The sequence below is a fragment of the Ursus americanus genome, chromosome 8, assembly GCF_024610735.1.
Source record: "Ursus americanus isolate L20-20 chromosome 8, mUrsAme1.1.p, whole genome shotgun sequence".
Lineage (NCBI taxonomy): Eukaryota > Metazoa > Chordata > Mammalia > Carnivora > Ursidae > Ursus > Ursus americanus.
Genome location: NC_142134.1, coordinates 78546062 through 78568881, shown reverse-complemented (window position 1 = coordinate 78568881; position 22820 = coordinate 78546062). Strand labels below are relative to the sequence as shown.

Sequence of the window (22820 nt, the reverse complement as noted above, 5' to 3'; positions counted from 1 at the left end):
AAGGAAAAATCCCGTCCTCCGCCTCCCACTCCCCGCCCATACTGATGGAGTGGAAGCCTGGACCTAGAGACAGCGCCATGATGGAGCGCCCCTCCCATTCCTCACCGCAGCTAAAAATAAATCTAATGGGGCGGCATTGGCATCTGTGGTCCCAGAAGGGTTAACGCTGAGGGGTAGGAGGGTGGTGGGGGCTGAGCCGTCCGCCGTCCCTGGGTGTGGCCGGAAACAAAAGATCCGTGCTTTGTCTCGGGTGGGGAGCTGAGGGCTGAGGGAGCGGCTTTGGGGAGACCTGGCCTCCACCCCATTCCCTCCCTGGCACCGGAGTCGAGCCAAACCAGTCCTGAAGGATGTGGCTCACAGGCGCTAGGGAAGCCTGTGGACCTTTGGTGGCGGTGCTGGAATAGCCAGGTGCTGGGAGGTGGCATTCTGGGTGTGATAGAGGCCTCCAGCATGATACCTGAGGTTGGAGGACAGGAAACCCAGCATACTCATTTATCCAGGATCCTGGCTCCTGGAGCCCAAGGGCACCAACAGGAGCGCAGCCTTGGGTAGGGGAAGGGAGCTGACATTTCCCATTAGCCTGCCCAGTCTTGGGCAGATACTGTTTTGAGTCTTCTCAATAAATCCTTTGAAGGAGACATTGTCTACTTAAGCCTCCCAGAGGTTGGAGCACAAGTGAGAGGCAGGTTGGGACAGAGCCCCCCTAGGCCCCCACCCCTGTGCCTCGTCTCCGACTGTGGGCTGAGTCTTCCCTTGGAAAAGCCCTCCTGGGCCCAGCTTCCGGTCTTGCCAGCAGACCTTTGGTGAGTTCCTGTCTAGAGGTGTGACCCCTGAGGGTAGAGACCATCTCTCACCCACCCATAATCCCTGCCTTCTGAGATTCGAAGGTGTGAGTGGCCAGTCCTATAACACTCTGGTTGCCTAAGAATCAATGGAAGAGGCGTGGCTGCCGCAGGCAAGCAGTGTGGCAGGAAAGGGGGGTTTGTTTGAGCAGGTCCCTGCCTTGCGACTCTCTAACCCTGAACCTCAGGGGAACCAGGGTGAGTGATGGGAGTGGAGGTGATGCAGTGACTGCTGAGTCTGGAGCCTTGGGTCCCATTGTGGCTGTGGCCCATGGCAGGTCTGTCCCCCTCTTAGGAACCTGGTTTCCAAGAACGTGGTTTTGCCCGATGGTCTTTGAGGCAGGTGTGTAAGAAAAGTACCCCAGACTGGAACAGCTGCCCTGCCCCCCTGCTGTGGCCCTCAGGAGTGGGGATGGCTGCCCAGGCTTTTGTACCAGACGGATCTGGGAGCTCAGCCTCCCTCTGCCACCTCTCAGCCTCTGAGCTCTGACATTCCACATGGGCCCACACTGGCCACTTCCCAGGACCAGTGTGCATCCAAGAGGACTCTGGCAAAGCACTTAGTGTGTGTTAGGTGCATAATAAGGGCAGGAGAACTGCTGGCTGATTCTGCTGCTTTCATCTTTGTGCGAAGCCAGTAGTCAACCTGTGTGTCGAAGAGAACCAAATGGAGTGGTTCTAGCAGCTTCGATAGCATGGGCGAGTGGGGAGGAGATGCCGAAAAGTATACTTAGTTCCTGGGAAGGAGGCTCTTGATGACCATTTATTTGAGTTTCATTCGGTCCACATAAGCCCACTTCACCCAGAGAGACTTGTGGTTTAAAGAAACAGCAAACCAGGGAGGATGGACTTGGATGGAGCTCCTTTGTAGGACCCTCAGCTTCCTGAGGATCTTTTGCTGATAATGTACACGTTGTGACAGGAACCGGAAGGCCATTAAATGAGTGGCAGGGCACTGTGGCTTTCCAGATGCGGCACCCGTAGTTTGCACAATAGTACATTTGGTAAGTTAGTAATATGGACTGCACGGGCCGGGCACTGTGCTGGGTGCTGGGGAAGGTAGGCATGAGATGGGTTTGCCCGTGCCTTCCCAGAGTTCGGCAAAGACAGACATTTCTGCCTGAAATTGCATCCAAGTGTGGGGGGTGTCCTAAGGGGACACACAGGAGGCTGGTGGAAACCATAGAAGGGGCACCCATCCTAGTGCTGGGAGGAGGGGGTTTCTGCATGAGTGGAAGGAGGCCCAGAGGCAACTGAGTGTGGGAGAAAATGAAGGCAGGTCAGCGCTGTGCGAACCTCTGCTTCCAGGTGCGGCTGCTCTGAGCAGGGATAGCGAATCCTGGATGTTTTTGGTAGCCCTGGCGTGTGTGGCCTGTGGAGGGACTTGGGTGTTGAAAAGGACCAAGATACAACTCTCAGCTCATCCCCAAGATCCCACCTGCTGGATGTTGGGTCACTCTGTGCCCCACTGAGCCTCAGCGTTGTCGTCTGAACAATCAGGACAAGGTTCCAGATTAGCCAGAGCATCCAGAGATGGGGGAGAGGGTACTTGAGCAGAGGAGGAGAAGGGACATCCCAGGCGGGGCATGGCTGAGTTAGGAAAATGTTGAATGTGATCGGGCATCTTTCCTTCTGTTTCCCACCTCAGCCTTTTCCTGAGATCATAGAGTACCCAACAGAGAGGAGGGAAAAAGCAGAAACACTTAGCTTCAGCCCCTAAGGATTGTTTAAAATATTTACAAAGCTCTTTCATGTGTGGCTTTTTAAAAAATTAATGGCACAGCCAGGGATTAACTTAGCTAAAGCTGTGTCTGGAGCCCACTGCAGTGGGTAAGTGTGAGAACATCCTGGGCGTGGCTCTGAGCAAACAAAGGCACATGGCTTCCTGGCCCCGCAGAAGCCCTCAGCTCCCAGCAGAGCCACCAAAGGGGGAGGTCGGCTCAGTCTCGGGGGGAGGGGGGGAGACCAGAGTGTCCACCACAATGGTGAAGAATTATTATTATTTAAAGTAGGACTTCATGAAGACTGGTCATTTGTAGGTTTGCAGGCTGTTACAGCATTCAGCATGACCTCCGTGATCTCTCACTGGGTTTTCAGAGCAGTCCAATGAGGAAGGCAGGCTAGCCATATCCCTGTATCCCAAAGAGTAAGCGAAGGTTCACAGAGACTTGGTGGGCACGTAAAAATTCTTGCAGTAGCCTGTGGAGGAAGGAAGAACCAAATGCAAGCAGAGGGGCTAGAAGGGCTGGTCTGCTTGCTATGAAAATCACTATCCGCTTGAAATCGGTGTGTGTCTGTGCGGGCGTGCGTTCCATCAAACAATGAAGATGAGCAGGGAGGAAAGAGATCAGCAAGGGAAACTCACATCAGACTCAATTAGTTATTTTAATGTGCAAATATGCAAAACACGTGAGACCTGTTACACTTCTTCCTGGGGATACCATTCAGTTTATCTACAGATAGTTTACCCCCCCTTTTTTTTTACACAAAGAATTTGAGACGCCCGCAGGGATCTGTCATGCATATAGTGAAATCTTGGAATACCAGGGCTGAGGATCGAGGAAGAGCTGGGAACAGACCTGCCAGTGTTTCAGGCCACTGGAGGTGTGCAGCTGACATCAGATACCGATTCGGAGCTTCTGTCGTCCAGGACAGAGAAGCAAACACCCTCAGTTTCTTCAAGTGGGCCATATTCTTAGGGGAAAAATTATTTTGTTTAAATTAAATTCTTAAAAAGCATTTCAGAGAGGGTAACAATGATATCGTTAAGACTTCTGTAACCCAGCTATGCCAACTTAGCCCTGCATGTCTGTTTCTCGTGATGAACTTGGCCACGACTGAATCCATGGGACGCACGTGATGTGACATATGTGAATGTGCCTGGCACATTTCAGTGGCTGACAGATGATCGTTCCCTTCTCCAGACTCAGGCTCTCTCTTTGAGGAAACGAAAACTCAGAATGGCAGGTGAGCAGGCAAGCGTTCACCGCGTATCTGTTCTGTTCTTGGAACTGTGCAGGGTGTGACGGGCAGCTAAAAATACCTATTTCATGATCCATGACCTTAACAAGCTTACCCAGGTGACAAGTACACACACGAGCAATTAAGGATGACAGAGCACAGGTGTTAGAGGGACTTGGGGAGGGGAGGACTCAGTGTTGGTGGAAGCTGTAGGGGGTGGCTTCCTGGGACTTGGGGTGCAGGATGAGCTAGATGTTGAAGGATTTAATTGGGGGAGACAAGGGAAGAGCATACAAGGCAGGTGGAACAGCCTGTACAAGACTTGGGCTGGGGAATGAACTTGGTCAGAAGAGAGTGAGACGTTGGATGCAGATGGATCGGGGGGGTGGGGAATGGGAGATAAGTGTGAAGGGGTGCGGGTATGGGGGGAGTCTATGACATTTTGGAGGTCAGGTAGAATGTACCCAACGTGATGGAAATAGCACATAGGTCCCAAGTCTGGCTCAAATGCAGGTGGGATATTTGATCCCAGGCAAATCACTTCCTTTCCCTGGGCTTCAGAATCCTTTTCCCTCCCTCCCTCCCTCCCTCCCTCCCTCCCTCCCTCCCTCCCTCCCTCCCTCCCTCCCTCCTTTCTTTCTTTCTTTCTTTCTTTCTTTCCTTCCTTCCTTCCTTCCGTCCTTTTCTTTCTTTCTTTCTTTCTTTCTTTCTTTCTTTCTTTCTTTCTTTCTTTCTTTCTTTCAAGATTTTATATATTTATTTGAGAAAAGAGAGAGCAGGGGGAAGAGCAGAGGGAGAGCGACAGGCAAACTGGGCTGAGCACGGAGCCTGATGCAGGGCTCGATCTCATGACCTTGAGATCATGACCTGAGCCGAAACTGAGAGTTGGATGCTTAACCGACTGAGCCACCCAGGCGCCCGGGGATTCCTTTTCTTTATAGAGTTGGAGTAGATGACCCAGTTCCAAGTTTAGGACACTCTGACTTTATTCTGTGGGTAACAGGAAGCCACTGGAAGTTCGTGGCCTGCGAAGCTGGTATGATAAGGGCAGCATGGAGGAGTGTGGCTTCTGAAACCAGACAGTTTGGGTTTGGAGGCTAATTGTTCCACTGATTCGCTGTGTAATTGGGGCAAGTGTCTTATTCTATCTAAGCACCAGTTTTCTCATTTGTGAAATGGGGATAATAATACTCCGTAGGGTTTTTGCCTGAGAATTAAATGACCTACTATGTGTCAGCCGCCTAGGCTGGTGCCTGCATGAGCTGTATCCTTTATAGGTTAGTTGTTGTTACTCTTATTGTGCGAAGGTGTCTTAGCTTTGTTCCGTAGCAAACCACTGCCATGTCTGGCTTCCAACAACATACATTTAATTCTTGATGCTGTATGAGGGCCTTGGATTGGCTGTAGCTTTGCCCCTGGATGCTGGTGAACAATGGGTCTGTTCCTTATATGGCCTCACTTTGGGGCTCAGGCTGAAGGAGCTGAGGAGAGAGGCACCAGAGACTGGTAGCAACCTGACACGCCTTTAAGAACTTGCGCTCAATTACGGCTCACAGTCACGTGGTCAAAGCAAGTCACGTGATCAGACCTCAATCAACGGAGAGAAGCCCCATGATAAGCTTTCTTAAGGAGATACGAGGATTAGGTGTGAAAGTTATGGCAAAAAAAAAAAAAAAAAAAAGAGAGAGAGAGAGAGAAAAAGAAAGGGCACATAAATCATGGTAATAAACACTTGTTGGAGCTAATGATGAGGTGGTCAGGAAGTGTAAGGGGTGAGTTTGGAAGAAAAGGCCTGTGCTGGTTCTTAGGTTGAATGAAGTTGGGAATGAGCACCAAGCTGAGGTGTCTGGCGGGTGATTGGAAATCCAGATTGGGGCGGGGGCTGGGGGGGGGTGGTGAGAGCCAAGGACCAGATATGGAGATTAGGAACCCATTACAAAAGGCACCAGTAGAAGATAGGAAATGTGAGCTATTCTAGCCACCAGTGGGCCGCAGCCCATGAGCTGTGAGCAGAGTGATGTATTAAAAAATCCTCTGCAGATGTGCTGCTAAATTTTGATCAGCACGTAAAATTTATATTTTCGCAACCGAGTCTACAAATCGTTCTAGTAACACGTATCAGGTGGAATCCTGGGCAGTCACGACAAGCAGGGAGGTGTTGAATGAGTCTAATTTTTTTGTGAATCAAAGGAAGCTCCTGCCCTAGAAAGCAAGCCTCTAGAGGACTTTGCCCTCGTGCGGATAAAAGGACCCAGAGTCAGGGCCCTGGACAGTGCCGTGGTGCTGAAGCGGAACCACGTGAGCTCTTCAGGCTGTCGCACAGTAGTAGGGATGTGCTGTGCATGCTGACTGACGTGGTTTTGTGTAGGTCTTTAGTTACGGTAAGAATGCTGCAGTTTTTTATACCGTTTGAACATGTGTTCTGAACACAGGTTGAGATTCGTTGCCCCGGAGAGATGCAGTGATGAAATCCTAACTTTGCTCTGAGAAAAGACCACTGTGAATTGGTGTTGGTGGCTTGGGGGAAGGAGAGGGATCTAGGGTGTTTCCTAGAGACGCTGGTCTGGAAAACAAGAGCAAGCAGGGAAAAGGAGGGAAGCGATGGCTGTGGACATTCGAGGTTGCTGCTGCCCACTCCTTCCTTGGGCTTGTACTGCAGGCAGCTGGAACATTCTCCCTGACCAGCCTTACCCCTGTCCAGCCCTCCACCCTCGTATAAGCTGTGTCCGTTCTCCATGGAGGATCCTTCCCCCGGGGGCTGGGAGCTGTGAGCGCTCCCACGTCAGTAACTTTAGTTTGTCCACTCGCTTGAACGCTGGAGGGCTGGGACAGCGTCCCATTCTCTTTGGCATCTCTCAGGAGTGCTCTGGCAGGCAGGTGACTCACAGAGAAGCTTCACACTGCGCGGGCGGATGAATGAAACCAGGCTGCAAAGGGTGTTGCTTTGCTGAGTGAGGTTTCAGCCACTTCTGCATTTGACTTTCCTTAACAAATATCCTGTCTGTGGATTTAGTATTTGGGTGGTTACCATCCAGAAGAAGATGAGGCTGGCATGAAGGGTTTTTGGTGCTCTAAAAAGGGCCTCCCAAGTGGTACTTTGGCAGGAGGGAGAGGACAGAGCTGGTCTATTAATGGGCTTCGTTGCATTTCCCACTGAAAAGCAAGATTGTACAATAAGGGCCTTCAGTTTAAGCTGGAGCGTCATAGCACGAATGTCCCCTAGGCCTTGACTGAATAATGACCTCGGGTCAGTTCCGTGGCTCAGTGGGTCTGATGCAAAATTGCGCAGAGCAAACAGGTAGCTGTTTTAGAGTATGTACCTGTCCCCAAATTATGCTGCCCTGTATTTTGTCCCATACTCATAGACCCTTAGGGCCGAAGTCCTAATAATATCTCAGCAAACATTTGATTTATACAACCTTAAAGTCAAAAGGAATCTTTTAAGTTATGCAAAATTTTCAATGTTAAGAAGGTAGGAAGTGGTGTCTGTTGCTTCTCCCCGATGCCCCCATCTCTCCTCTAGTGTAGGAATTCCAAATACCCTCTCCTTGCATACCTCTGGTGACAGGGAGATCAGCACTTTACTCAGCAGCCTGCTTTACTCTTGGGTAGCTCCGTTGTTGGAAAGCTCACGTGTGTGTGGACTGAGAGTCTGCCTCTTGCTCTGCTTTTGCCCCCAGAGTTTTCACAGGTCTCCCTTTCTTCCATACTGGCATTCCTGGGGGCTCCGGAGGGCATTTCTCCTTACCCAGGACCCTCTCTTTTGCAAAATGGCCCTGGTGATCTATTCCTCATGGAGTACACTTTCCAGGAGCAATGTTAGAATTTTTCATTCCTTTTTTCTCCTTTCATTTTCTTCTTTTCTCGTTCTTTATTTCTGGGCATGCAGAGCAAAATAGACTCAAAATAAAATTTTAATCATTGGGCAGTTTTCAAACTGGCTTAAAAACTTTCTAGGGTCACAGACACCTTTGAGAAGCTGATAAAAACAATGGAAACTTTTTCCTGCTTCCTCAGTGCTTGGACACGGGACATTTGGCATAAAATATTGGACCACATAGACCAGTATTCAGCGTCTGAAGTGTACAAAGTGCTCTTATACATTATCTTTAGTAATCCTGTGGGTTGGTACTTTGATTAGTTCCATTTACAGATGAGGAGACTGAAGTACGCAGAGGTTAAGTATCTTGTCCCAGGTCACGCAGCTGATGGGCATACGCTGTAGTCTCTGGCGTGAAGGATCCCCCAGTCTTGTGGGAGAAATAGATGAAGACAAGCTGGGAGATGAGCGTCATGGAGCAGTGCTAACCATGAGGTGCATGCCTCGAGCTGTGGGAACTGCGCAGGCTGACCATGTGCTCCTGGGGTCAGGACGCTGTGGCGCACAGGGTGAGTTGGAAATCCTTGGGTAGAGCAAGTTTGGCAGGAAGGTCATAGAAAGACATGGGGGCGTGAAGCTGCAGGTTAGGAGCCAGTGTGCAGTAAGGAGTGGAATGTGGGAACACACGGCTGGCGGAGGGGAGGGGTCAGGCCAGAAATTACCCAGGTGGGAGTACTTTGTCCTGTGCATGAGGACAAGCTGGTGAAGGGTTTAAAGGGGAGGTGTGACATGGTTGCATTTGTGTTTCAGAAAGGTCACTGGCCGTCATGTGGAGGGGACAAGACAGGCAGCAGGGAGACAGGTGGCGAAGGTGAACTGGGACAGGTGCAGTAGGAGGTGGGAATCAGCAGGTGCATGTGAGGATTTTCTGGACCAGATGCAATAAGATCTAGGAAAGACTTGGGTCTGAAGTGAGAGTGTAGAGAGAGGTCAAAGATGGAACTGAGCATCTCAATGAGATCTAACTCCCCATGTTGCAAAGGTTAAAAAAAAAGACAAAAAACACCCCACGAAAACCAGGCACAGATCTAAGTGCCTGTCCACGTGTTAATTCATTTGTCTTTCGAAAAAGAGCTCTCTGCATTACAGGTGGGAAACTGACACAGGCAGAGGAGAACTTGCCTGGGGCACAGGCTGAGTAAGGGTGGGGCCAGATCAGAGCTCCGGCAGTGTGCTTGGCACCCACAGACTTAACCAGCAGGCCACTCTGCCTCTTTGTCAAATGAGATAGTGGGTGTGGAAGCATCTGGCTCACAGGAAGCATTGCCAATGTTTATTAGGCGAATAGGTCTCTGCATTTAATATCTCCCCACTGGGGAGCTCTTAGCAGCTTTCAGAGCCCTTTAATCTGCCTTACTCCCTTTCGGCCTTAACGGCAGCAGTCCTATCAGGAGGGCAGGTCAGTGCATGGCATCGGGATTGTGCTTGGTAAATACTTGAATGGGTCTATGTGGTCGGTTCTTGCTTGTTCCCATTTTGCAGAGGAGGGAACTGAGGCTCAGACATGTTAGCCAGGTACAGTGAGGAAAACACAGGATAACCACTCCAGGGGCAATGTCATTCTGTAGGGACCAGGTAGAACTAGGTTCAAATCTGGCAGCAGCCATTCCTGGCTGTGTAACCTTGAGAAATTACTTCACTTCTCTGAGCTTTCTTCCTTGTAGCAATCATACCCACTTTTTATTTTATTTTTTATTTCATTTATTTCCTTTTTTTTTTTTTTTTTTTTTGAGAGAGAGAGTGCCAGTAAGGGGCAGGGGCGGTGAAGAGGGAGAGGGAAAGAATCCTAAACAGGCTCCAGGCCCAGTGTGGAGCCTGTCATGGGGCTTGATCTCATGACCCTGGGATCATGACCTGAGCCGAAATCAAGTCAGACACTCAACCGACTGAGCCGCTCAGGCACCTCAATTATACCCACTTCTTCAGGTAACTTAATTAAAAATGAAAACCCATGTAATGCAGAACCGACACTTAGAATGTGCTCAGAAATGTGATTTCCTTGAAGGCAGAGGATTTCTGTCCAGGTTGCTTTGTATGAGGTGAAAAGCAGAGACAAGGCAACACAGGGGTCTCGACATAGACCCAGATGTAGCTAGCGCCATCCTTCCTCCTACAGGCAGCCTGAGGGCCCTGTCCACTCCTGGGGTCATCATGCAGGTGGGTTAGTTTAAAACCAGATGATCCGTCCATGAGGGAGTATTTCCTGACTGTCTGCCGGTGTCATGGGACCTGAGAGCTCGCTGTTAAAACTGCAGTTGTCATGGAAATGGGCCCGAGCTTCCAGAGAAGGCCTGCAGTCCATGGGGACCACTGCTATTTCTGCTTCATGAAGGAGGAAAATGCCGCTGTGCTCTCTACCCGTGCAAGTGCAGAATGAATGTGTGTTAATTAGGTTTGGTGTCAGGTCTGTTGCCACTTCCAGGGCTGCCTTCCTGGAAAGTGTGGCAAAGCGCTGCTGGCTGACTGGCTTCCCCCTGCGGCAAATGAAAGGCAAACGGGCTGGTTTTCTGGGAGTACCTAGGTGTGCAGGTGCGCCGTATGGTAGCACTTGCTGCAGCAGGAAGGTCGGATGGGAGATCTGCAAGGGGAGCCTGCAAGGACAGGGGCTCTGGTTGGTAAAGGTAGGAACGGAGTCATGGAGTTATGAAGTATTTGAGCCAGAAAGTTCCTCAGATGGCTCTCAGCATAGAATCTTGATGGCGTATTAGTTCACTTCGACACAATCATGCCCCATCACAAACAACCTTGTAATTCTGACTTCCAGCCCCAAATATTTATTGCTTATCAGTCTGTGGGTGGCAGAAGTGTAGCAGAGCTCAGCTAGATTTGTCTTCAGGCTTCTGTTTGTGTCATGTATTCTCCTCGTATCCCCTCCTTCTGGGACTCAGAATGAAGGAGGCTCCTTCTTTGGGTCATGTGGTTTTCATGGGGGAAGGTGGACTGTCAAGATCAAGCTGAATCCCACCTGCTTCTTAAAGCTTGTGCTCAGACTGGTGCACTCACATCCACTCTCATTCTGTTGGTCAAAGCAAGTCACATGACAGTACCCTCGGCTGGTGGGGCAGGAGGGCACTGCACCTACATCGGAGCATGGCAAGCGTGGGGGAGCAGAAAGAATCGCAAAAAAAAAAAAAAAAAAAAAATTGCACAACCCACCACAGAGGGTCCGTATCAAGATTATTTGGAGGTGTGTGTTAATTACATAAATTCTTGGCCCGCAAGCTATATCTGGTAAGTGAAAATCTTGACAAAAGCACCTGGATTGGAATTTTTAGCAGACAATCCCAATGGATTTTGGGGATCATCTAGGCTTGGGTGCTGTGTTATAAGTTGTAGATGCATGAATAAGGTATGCCTACCTGTCCTTTTGAACGTTTGGGTTGTAAACATAAACCTCAACATTAGTGACTTATGGAGTCTGAAGGACTGGTCACTTTTAAAACTCACCTTGACATTTCTTCTGTCTTAAGAGAATGCAGTTCAATGCATGGTCAAGCACCTGTCTATCAAAACGGGGCTTCCCAGATCTTTTTGAGACTCACTTCCGTGCCAGCCCTTTGAAGGAAGGGATTCTTCATTTTTTCCAAGGAGTGACTGGTTATTTCATTACTCTGATTTAGAGTCTTAGTGAAGCATTGTGTATTAGTGAAGCATTGTAGGAGAGGGGACATAGGACCACATGCCCTCCCCCCAACTTCCTGGGTAGGAGAATTAAAGTATTAGAAGGGTGGTACTAAGCCTTAGTGCGAATGTAACCAAGAAGAGCAGTGAAGAACTACAAGGAGGAATGAGGGAGAGGCATCTTAAGCTTCCCAGGGATGAGGGAGAGGCATCTTCAGCTTCCCAGGGATGAGGGAGAAGCATCTTCAGCTTCCCGGGGTTTGGAGAAACCTTGCTGTCCCAATGCTTAATGACGTTTCAGGACCATGGACAGCGCACCACTTCCACTTCCCCTTCCTTATTTACTGCGTGGAACCTGGAACTTCGAGAACACTGTGTCTATGCATATACCATTTATTTTGTTGGCAGGCTCCACTTCTCTCCCTTTTTTAGTGTCTTTGAACTTCTCATATTTCAGAACCCTGCTCAGATGTCCCCTCCTTGATGACATAGTCAATGTCGTTCCCTCTCTCTGTAGTAACAGCTTTGGTTTTCTGCTATTTCCCAGATACCCAAGGTTGCTAAACTGGTGATTTGGAGTAAGTGTTGATTTGATTAGCACAGCACCTCTCTTTTCTTCCAAGCCTGCCTAGACCTTAATGGGTTTTCCAACCCTCTGACTTTGCGGTGGAGAGGACAGATTTTATTCCCACCAAGCAGGAGGGAGAACAGAATGCAGGGAGACTTAATGCTTCCCTCAGGGATAGACAATGATGCAGAAACTTCACTGTGACCCAAACCTCCCCTCCTAGCTAGGCTGACTGTTGTTTACTTTGCTACTGTGTGGGTAAGGATGTCTGAAGCTTTAAGGGCTAATTTTTGTGTGTAGCACTCAACATAGTACTTAGTGTTTGTGAAGAGAATGAAGGCGTCCTGCCAACACCAGCTCTCTCCCAGTTGGGGCTGGATGAGAGATGACGGTGGGTTTGCAGACAAACTCTTCCCTTCCCTGAGCTTCTCCTCTGACTCACAGGACCTTTGGCAGAGACGTGATTACTGCCCAGAACCAGGGTTTAGGTGGGCCCCTCCTGAGGGACTCCTTCAGCATCATCTGTGTTGTGCAGGCTTTGCATTAAGCCAGCTTCTCTTCCCGGCAATAGGCTTAGGCTTTCAGGGAATTTTAAAGGCAGAAAAAGAGATTTCTGATGTGTCTGTCTGCTCTTTTCTCCTGTTCTCTATTTCTTGCCCCACCCCCTCTTCCTCCCTCCCTTTCTTCCCTCTTGTCCATTTCCCTCCCTCTCCATCTCCCACTCCTATCCCCTCCTTCTCATTCCCTTCCTCCCTCATTTCAAACGTTCTCTTCTTTCTCCCTTTCTCCTTGCCTCCTGTCTGTCACCCTTTCTCCTGCTGCTCACTAAACATTTGCTAAACACTGCTGGCTGGTCCTTGGGGATCCAGAGATGAATCACCCCAGGCACTCTGGCCACAAAGGGATGTCTGGCCCTGCAAGAGATGGGCACGTGAACAGTGACCTTGACGTGGACTCAGTGTTGTGGCAGAGGAGTGTGCAAGGCGTAGTGGGACATGGGGGCACCCCACAGTCTCTGCTGGGAGGAGTCAGTTACTACCAGAAAGATCTACTCTCCCCTCCTGAATTACTACCATATAGAGAGTTTGGTATTTTGCTTTTCACCTAACATTTTATTGTGTAGCACTTTTGTCTGTCCTTAAAAATTCCTGGGAAATGTTTTAGTAGATGAATGATACCTCATTAGTGGTGTGGTTATACGATTGTAATTAATTCTGAATCACACATTTGTGCATAATTCTTTGGCCCTGTTTGGGGATATTTTCCTGAGGAGAGATTCCCAGGAGCATGGCATGCCATGCTGAATTTTTAGATCAAAGGTCACAGTTTTAAGGCCCTTGACATATTTTGCAAAATTGTCTAGTGCTTGATCTTATTGAGAAACCCCAGCTTTGAGGAAAATATAAAGATTATCGCTTTCCCTTCTTATACATCTGCCCAGTATTTATGTCATGTCTTGTCTCAGAAGCTTTTATATGTTTGAGTTCTTATTTGATGAAAGCCCTTTCATTATCGTGGTGACCAGCCGGGACTCCCTTCTACACATGGTGTTAAGGTCCCCATGAGCTGGCCCCTCACACCTCTCCAGATCCCCCCTCCAACGTCATACTTCAGCCAGATAAAATCACATACAGATCCCTCAGCACACCAGGCTCCCTCTCCCTCTGTGCCTGTCTCCATGTCATACCTCTTTCTGCAGTCTCTTTTCTCCTTTGCCATGTGGCTAATTCCTACTCATTCTTCCAGCTCAGATAAGCATTTTTCCCCCTGGAAGAGCTGGAAGGTGCCGGGGGGAGGGGGGCTCTGGGCTCCTCCCCATCTCTTCTCTTCTCTCTGCCCCAGCCCTTCCCTGTCTCCCCCACTGGCCTGAAAACTCCTTAAAGGCAGGCACTGTTTCTTTTAGCTGTACACACTGCTTCCTTAGATAGTTATTGAGTGTAGTTCCCGCTATAGAATATGGCAAAGAATAAACAATGCATAACTGTACTGAGTATTTCCATGGGCCAGGCCTGTGCTAAGCGCTTTGTGTATACACCCCTTGGACTTCTCCCAACCGCCTTATGAGGCAGGGACAGTTGTCCCCACTTGCAGATGGAGAAACTAAGTCTAGAAGAGGTTAAGTCACATGGATAATAAGCGAGCAGAGATTGGAACTTGTATCTGACTCCGGACATTCTGTTCCTCCATAACACCGATCCAAGGACGTGAGCCCTGCTGAGCATAATTCCCTTTAGGTCACTGCTGTCACCGTGGAATGAATGGCAGTCTCTGGCATACCCTGCTGTTAGACTTTTGTTGGATTTTTGATTAGGTATTTCATTTTTTTCCAAGTATTTAAACACTGGTTGTTATAGAGAGCTTGTCATTGTTCATATATGCTATTTGTGAGCAGCAGGGTATCATTAATTTTCTTTTAGGTGTGTGACTTTTACTTTTTTAAATTCTTAAAAATTATGTACCATCAAATTCACTCTTCTTGGTGTGAGATCTTACACTCAGATTTCCTGCATGAAGAAAGGGAGCCCTAGAATGCTGGGTCCTTGGGCCACAGACCTCTGGTTCTTTCTAAATTGCATCTAATTATGGGTGTCACGGATTCTAGAGTGTGAAAATGTTTTAAGATGTGACAGAAGGGTGTTTGATGGAGCCAATGCTAGGCAGGAAGTTAGGGTGCCTTGGGTCTCCCCTAGAGCCCTGTTAGTTATGTGAACGTAGAAATCCACCCCATCTCAAAGCCCCATTTCTAACGAGACCTAACGAGCCTAACTCTCATAAAGCACAATTCCTAAGTGGAGAAATTACCCTTGTCAAATTTTCCACACCACAAAAGGATCTATGTTTGGAAAAGATGTAAATTCAGCTCCCGTCTTACGTATTCACATGGCACACCGACAAAGTAGAGGACCTGCGAATTCCTGTTGCACAGATCATCTTTGTTTCTGCTTAACTCAGAATTTTCTAAACTCACCACACCTGGGAATCCCCTTTGGGACTAGCATCTGCTTAAACCCCTCTGCGCTAGAGTTCCAAAGAACCTGATTCTGAAAATGCCAATTACAAGGCAAAGGCTAATGTTAAGGAAGAAAAAGAAGCAGTCACAGCAGCTCTTGCCTCATTATGGACTTGCTAGTGTAGAAAGACTCTTGCCCCTGAGAACACGGGCAGGGACCCTTGCAGTAGCTACACACCGTCCGCTGGTAGCTGGGGAGGGGGTGGGTTTGAACACAAGCTGCCCCGCCTGATTCTAGGAAGAGCAGGGTGGGGCCGATCTTCCCGGGCACAGTGCTTTAAATACCACCTTTCAGGCTGAGCCTGTAAAGCCCTCTATTAAATGTGACAGGGCAGACGGCTGCCTGCGGGGGGCCGTGTTCTGTAAGCCATGGACCGGCTGCTGCTGCTGACTCACACTTCCCTGCGTTCTGGTGCCCGGGAAAACCTGCACAGTAGCTTGTCTCTGCTTCTGGAATGTAAAGCCTGCACCTCCTTTCTCTCGGTCCTGGAGTAGCTTCCCTGGGAATGTGCCAGTTGTGGCTGGCTTCTGTCGTAGGGCTAAGAGGCAGGTTGTAGGGCCTGGGAGTGGTTGAGCTTGAAGCCAGAGACCCTCTGCTGGGGAGCAGGATGTGCTGGCTCACTTGTCTTCCTTGCCTCGTGGCCCATAGTTCCTTGTCTCATGGCTCTGATACCTTTGCTCTCCATCTTAACCTATTCATCCTTCAAGAATCAGTTCAGGGATCCATCCATCTGTCCATCCATCCACCCATCCATGCATGCATCCATCTGTCTATCCGTCCATCCATCCATCTGTCCGTCTGTCTGTCCATCTGTCCAGCCAGACAGCCAACCAGCGAGGCTGTGTCCGAGTGTCAGAGATGCAGAGGGAAAACAGATACAGCCTTTACCCCCATGAAGCTAACGGTTTGTGAGGACAGCTGCAGGACACCATTGCAGTTGGCACCATTATCCACACGAATGTGTGTGCAGGAGTCCCCCATGAGTTGTGTCTGACACAGCCAGTGGGGGGCACCACAGCTCTGATGTCAGTGGGCAAGTGGCATTTTAGACAAACCTGTGACTATGTAGTGTGGGGGATGTACTGTAGTCGGTACTATGAAACAAGAGGGCAAAGGTGTGGGGTTTGCAGGCAGGGCACAGGTGTCCGGCGTTCCCGACAGGGCAGCCGGTGGGGCGGGGGTGGGGGTCTCAGGTAAGTGATGCTGGACACACACCGGAAGCAAGTGAGAGTGAACGTTGCCTGGGTAGTGGGATTCCAGATTACGTTGGGTCTCACTGACCTTGGCTTTCACTCTGAAGGAGATATGGGGCTGACGCACGATGGCAGCAGGGGGTCCTGAGCGGCAGGCTGCGTGCCCTGTTTCTGCTCAGCGAGCCTTCCCTGGTTCTTCAGCTTGGGTTAACCCTTCTTCTCCGGGCTTGTGCAGGACCCTCTGCCTTCCTGTCATGGCTGATGCCATGGGACCATTGGGACCGCTCTGAGCTGTATTCTGTACAGTTCCTCAGAGGGTCCTGGTGGGATCGAGCCCCAGTGAACGCCAGTGTTAGCCGAATCAGTGAGCACTTTGTATGGGATTTGCATGCCTGCCTGCCTCTCCCTACTTCCCCACTCCGGTGTGTGCAGTCACCTCGCATAGACACTGTCTGCCTTCAATCCTTGTCTCAGGCTCTGCTTTCAGGGAAACCCATGGAAGACACTCCTTTGGAAGTGTCTATCCTAGAATTACTATTGTCTGTTTACTGTCTCTCTCCCTACCCCATGGCTGGGGCTGAAGGACAGAGGCTGTGCTTTTTTATCCATCACTGCATCTCCAGCCGGGAGATAGTACACGTATAAATTAGCACAGGGCAAAACAATTCTCAGCCTCTGAGAAATGCAAATTAACAAATATTAATGATAACCAAGGGTGCTTGGTGATTTTATGCATGGCAAATTGGGGCAATACTTTTGGGAAGCTATCTGGTCATATTTATCAAGGACCATAAACGAGGTTTATACTGTTTGACCCAGTTGTTACACTTCCGAGAAGCGATCCTAACAATTCAAGCTGAGCGAAAAGCTTTGTGTGCAGAAATGGTCATTGCAGCAATATGTAGCATTGTGAGAAATGGAAAAGAACGTAAGTGTCCAACAGTAGGGGGGTCATTAGACAATGTATTGTGTATCCATAAGATGGAATATCTTCTAGTCACTTACTGTTATGAAGAACATGTAGTGACCTGGGGACACTCTTAGGATACAATGCAAACAGGACACGGTTGTGTTCTTTTTGGCTCTAGAATTTGCTGTGTTTTTTGCTGCCTCTGGGCCAGTTCTCTGTCCAGACACTCACTGAAGGTTCGCCCTCCCTGGCCGCCTTCCCCACTGCTTGTTTGGAACAACTCATCTTGACTTCTTTTCTAAGTATGAGCGGGCCTTGCCCGGCCCCCGGTAAGGTGGCAGCTCCTTCACTTTGCTCCCAGGGCGGGCACCCCCCGCTTCTGCCTCTCCCTCCATCCGCTCCAGGAGAGCACATCCCCTCTGTCCCTGCTTCCTCCTGGCTCCTCAGGGCTGGGAGCCGAGGCAGCGAGCCAGCGTGTAATGGGGGCACGGAGGGGTGGACGGATGCGTGCACTGTGATCGCAACCATGGGGAACGGAGGAGAACGGTGGAGAGAAACCTCAGACGTTTGACTGGAGGTTGTTCTGGGGGAGTTGTGTTTATTTTATAGTCGCTCTGCTAGCTTTGAAAAGGTCTCTAAATTGAGTTTTATTATATTCAGTAATAATGCCCTAATAGACTCCTGTTCTATGAATGACCTAGTTTCTTTAACAAATGAAGGGCGTCTGAGGGGGAGGAGGGCTGGTGTAGACGTCGGCAGACAGCAGAGAGCCAGATGCAGAGTGGGGGCTGTGGACGGAGCCCCCCTCAAACTGCCCGCTGTAAACCCGAGTAAAATTGAGCACGGGCTACTAACTCATATGAAGGAATTACAGTTAATTGGGTCCGTCGAGACGATGGGTTGTGGTTCTGTTTATTTAAAAACTCTTTAACGGTTGGAGATATATCCTGAGGTATTTCCAGGTGGCGGGGTACGGTGTTTGGGATTTATTTTACAATATCTGAGCAAAAACAAAACAGCTGTGGGGGTGGGGGAATAGGTAAAATGTGAATGGCCAAGTGTTGGAGCTTTTGGGTCTGGACGATGGACGTGAGGGGGGTTTTTATGCCATTTATTTACTTTTGAAAATATTTGGATAATTTTATATTAAAAGTTAAAAAAAAAAATTCTCAGCTTTTCCCCAGTGACACTTCATACTTTGCTTGGCTTTTCAGAGTGACCGACTCCTCATCAAAGGTGGACGGATCATCAATGATGACCAATCGTTCTATGCCGACGTCTATCTGGAAGACGGACTTATAAAGTGGGTTGACCAAAACACACCTTTTTCCTTTTTTAAAAGACTTTATTTTTTTAGTAATCTCTATACCCAGTGTGGGGTTTATTTATTTATTTATTTATTTTTTATTTTATTTTTTTAATAATTTTTTTATTATATTATGTTAGTCACCATACAGCACGTATTGCATGGCGCACTGGGTGTTATACGCAAGTAATGAATCATGGAACACTACATGAAAAACTGGGGATGTACTGTATGGTGACCGGTGTGGGGTTTAAACTTACAACCTTGAGATCAAGAGCTGCCTGCTCCGCTGACTAAGCCAGCCAGGCATCCCAAAACACGCCTTTTAAGAAGCCAATCTCAGGGCGCCCAGGTGGCTCAGTCGTTTGAGTGGCCAACTCTTAATTTTGGCTCAGGTCATGATCTCAGGGGCATGAGATTGAGCCCTGTGTCAGGCTCCCCCGCTCAGCGGGAGTCTGTTTGTCTCTGTCTCTCTCTGCTTGCTTGCTCTTTCTCTCTCAAATAAATAAATCAATCTTGAAAAAAAAAAAAAAAGCCAGTCTCCCTAGGCTGCCGGGTCCTTTAGGGCTCTGTCCCAGAATGACAGTGTTGTCAGGATCAGGGTTGCAGAGATGTGGAGAGTCCAAGCTACAGGTGGGGAGGGGACTAGCTGTTCTGGGGTGCCCCCACTGTGCCAGCCTCATGCAGACCATTAGATGCACAGGGAGGTGTGATGTGACGGCAGGCCGGGGAGGTCTAACAGCTGCCCGACGTTGTCAGCTGAGGGCAAGGCGCAGATATCCACCTCGTAGGTAGGACTGAATTCACAGCTCTTTCTTCTACGACCCGCCCCGCCCTGTTTCTCGATTGGGTGGAGGGAGCCAGGAGAGAAAGGAAGAATGTTAGGACAGGGCTGCAGCACGCACTGGGCCAGGGAGGGTTCTGCACTTTGTCCTATTGGCTTCCTCTCTAGCTGTGGCATCCGGGTGCGTTCCACCTGCTCGGTCACTGTAATAAAACACCCCAGGCTGGGCAGCTGAAACAATAGAAGCTTACTTCTCCCAGGCTGGAGGCTGCAGGTCCGGGATCAGGGTGCTGGCAGGGATGGTTCCTTCTGAGATCTCGCTCCTTGGCTTGCGGACAGATGGCGTCCTCTTGCTGTGTGCTCCCGTGGCCGTCCCTCTGTGCACGCGCGTACAGGACAGCAGTCCTGTTGGATCAGGGCCCCACCCAAATGGCCTCATTTTTCATTTAGTCACCTCTTTAAAAGTCCCATCTCCAAATACAGTCACATTCTGAGATGCTGGGGGTCAGGGCTTCAACATATAAATTTGGGGGATCACAGCTCAGTCCACGACACCAGACAGTGGTTTGGATGTGGCCTCCACACTTTCCCGGCTAGTAATGGAGAGGTTCAGCTCTCTCTCTTTCACATCATGAGTGCTCTGGATTCGCTGGCTGCTTGTCATCTTCCCCGGTAGTCTGGAAGAGTAGGAGCCAGAGACTGTCTCAGTATCCAGCCTGGGCTGCTGGCACAGGAAGGAAAGGCAGAGGGGAATGTGAGCGAGGTGAAGGGCAAACAGGAATGGGTTCTATTAACAGGACCATCTGGTGCCCATGTAGGCTTTGATGAGGAGGGGAGGAGAGAGGGTGGAGGAGGGGGGAAGGGTTGAGGGGAGGAAGGAGGAGGGGGGAGAGGGGAAGGGGATAAGAGGGGACTGTGGATGGCTGTGAGCACTGAGAAACCATGCCTACGACGTGTCCAGTGAAGAGCTCAGGAGAGCGTGGATCCCTCCTCTGCCTCCCTCTGCCTACCCCACCCCCAGTCCCAGACTCCGACCATTTCAAGCCCTGCCCCAGCCTCCCTTCGTCCAGTGGATTCCTTCCTCTCACTTCTTCCCAGCCACGCTGAAAACGTGGCACCCACAGAGCTAGCCCAGCAGCTCTCGCCTGGAACCTTGCACCCTTAAATCCTCTTACCCCCACATTCTCATTTCAACCCCTGCCCCTCCCCGTTCCCCAACCCCTGTTTGTCCTGTGGGTCCAGCTTGTATGGTTCCTCCTCCAGGAAGCCTTCCCTGACCCCCTTGCTGGCAGCACATCTCTGCTGGCCAGCCTGTGTGCCTGTCCCCACACTCCTCATGCTGTACTTGCCCCTGACTAGGGCTCTTGCCTTAGGCCCCCCCGCCCCCCTGCCCAGGGCCTGGCACAGTGCCGGCTACGGAGAGGGACCAGGAGTGCTGACAGGAAGTGTAGCAGAGGCTCCCTGACCTGTCAGGTGGCAGGACCTTGGTCTTGGCCACAGCACAGCCTGGAACCAGAGGAGAGAGGCAGAGGTGGAGGGGGGAGTGAGGTTTCTAGGCAGTCCTCTGCTTAGATAAGGAGACAACCACTCCGGGTGACCTCTGGTTTGTGGGGCCTCAGGGTTCTGGGGTGTGGGGGGTAAAGGATGCCGACACTTTTGCGGGACCACCTACCCACCAGTCACGTGGGATTGAGGTTAGCTCCCCAAGAGCCTTGCAGTCCAGGATGTGTATACATGAAACAAGTGCTCACTGGTCAAGCTGCATTTATGAGACGCTTACTGTATGAGTGAACACCTGGAGTCTTAGGGACTTTGGTGGACCGTGTTCAGTGGTCCACAAGTTCATTACTTGTCAGCTCCTCTTAGTCAGAAACCCCTCTTTATTTGACTGTTGCTCCTCCCCCCACCCCACGAAGCAGAGCGAGTCTCCAGATGGTCATTCGGAGCACGAATCCCTGCTGGCTGGGGAGTCGGTGTGGAGGGCTGAGACCCAGGGGGACCGCCTGGCGTGAGGAGGCTCAGTTATGCTCCTTCACTTTGATTGAACCCCAAGAATTCTTCTCTTTTGTGGCCATTCGCCAAGTTTTCCTAAAAGCTCGTCAGCTGTGTTTGTGCCAAATCTGTTAGGATTCATGGAGGGTTCCATCCAGTTTGCAAGTGCTGGTGACTCAGACGCTGGCCGCCGACACTTGTGCGTGGGCCCAGGTGGTGCTGGGGGTGCAGGCAGGGAGGAGTCTGGCTAATTCATGAGCCTCCCGTTCCACACACACCACCATTGAGAACTATCTGGGTTCTTCCTCCTAATGCACTGGGGGTTCCTTCTGGGTTGGCCCCAGTTTGGGGACAAACTGCTCTTTCTGTGTAAGGGAAGCAGGAAGGCAGTTAAGGCTGGGGGGCAGAGCCTAGATATTATATTAGACTTGGGGGGACCTGGCTTACATCCAGACCCACAACTGACTTGCTGTGCAGCCTTGGACAAGTCACCGTACCTCTCTGAATTCCATGTTCCTCTTTTGCAGAATGGGAATACTTCCTGTAAAGAGAGGCGACTGTCATGCCTTTAAAATGGGCCCCGAACGGTAGTAGTTGTTGGCACGGCAGCATGGTGACCATGTCACACACCCGGTCAGACTCCAGATACCCACAGGTGGGGCTGTGCTGCCCATGCCTGCCCCGGGTCACGCCCAAGCCTTCACCAGCATTAAACATTCGGACATTATCCCGTCTTCCTGAAAAGCCAGTTGAAGCGTGAAATGAGATGGTCTGTGAAGTGCTTAGAAGAGCCGGTGCTCAGGGGTCACCTGCTCCTGCTGTGAGGTTTGGGGGCATCTGCTCCTGATCCCCCACTCTTCAGCTCCTGACGCATCTCCATGTGTTTGGCGCTGGACAGTTGGGGGATCAGGCAAGGCAGGAGTCTGCAAATCGAGGTGGAAGTGACAGAGGGAAGGACAATGGCGTTAGAAGCAGCAGGTGTGGCTGTGGGAGCAGTCGTGGTTGCGGTTGCGGTCATGGTAGTGGTTCCAGGCACCGTGATTTGCTAGACTTTTTTCCGGTTTCAGGACAGTGTGCGATGCCCCAATTCTGCGGGAGAGCCCCAAGTGAAGTCCCCTGTCCCCCCCGCCCCACTTGCCTGGACCAGCCCTGCCCAGGGGTCCAGAGGAGCCGGGAGCTTCTGCTTCGGCCACTTGGGTGTGGATTCTGTTTGGGGCCTGCCGTGGTCCCCGAAGCAGCACTACCCTGGGTCTTCATTACGGGTGTTTTCATGTGACTTAGAATATTGTTGCCTGATCTGAAGAGTTCAGAGCAACTGTATTTTTTTTTTATTTTATTTTTTTTTAGTAAAAATTGCTCAGTTCAGATCTAGCGGTCTTTGCCAGGCATTGACCTTGGAGGCTGTCGTCTCTGTCCTGGTTGTGGCAGAGCCTCCCCTCTGCTCCCTGTATGTCTCCCAACTCTGGTTCCAACAGATGAAACACAGCCACCACCACGCGGGGCAAGGCTTCCAATTTCTTAGGCTTTTCTCCCTTCTTCCTCCCTTTGGGATTTTCCCCCTTCTGGCGGAAGTTCGCAGGCGCCTAGCGCACTGGGGAACAGAAGTGATGGTCAGCATGTTCAGAAAAACTCTGCTCTCTCCGGTGTGATTCCCTCCAGGCAGGTGTTACGACGTTAGTGGCTTTTTCTTGTGCACACTGGGCAGTTAAGCGGCTTTCCTGAGGTCAGTGCTCAGGAGAGCTAAAGCGAGAA

At 50.3% G+C, this 22820-nt stretch overlaps 1 protein-coding gene across 2 annotated transcripts in view; it reads left to right on the top strand.

The window, feature by feature from the left end:
* CRMP1 (collapsin response mediator protein 1) overlaps positions 1–22820 on the top strand; it is a 71584-nt gene that overhangs the window by 5109 nt on the left and 43655 nt on the right. For both annotated transcript variants that reach the window (XM_045771395.2, XM_087864286.1), the window contains exon 2: positions 18201–18289. In XM_045771395.2, the coding sequence (XP_045627351.1) occupies positions 18201–18289 (89 nt within the window). The remainder of the gene's footprint in view (positions 1–18200; positions 18290–22820) is intronic.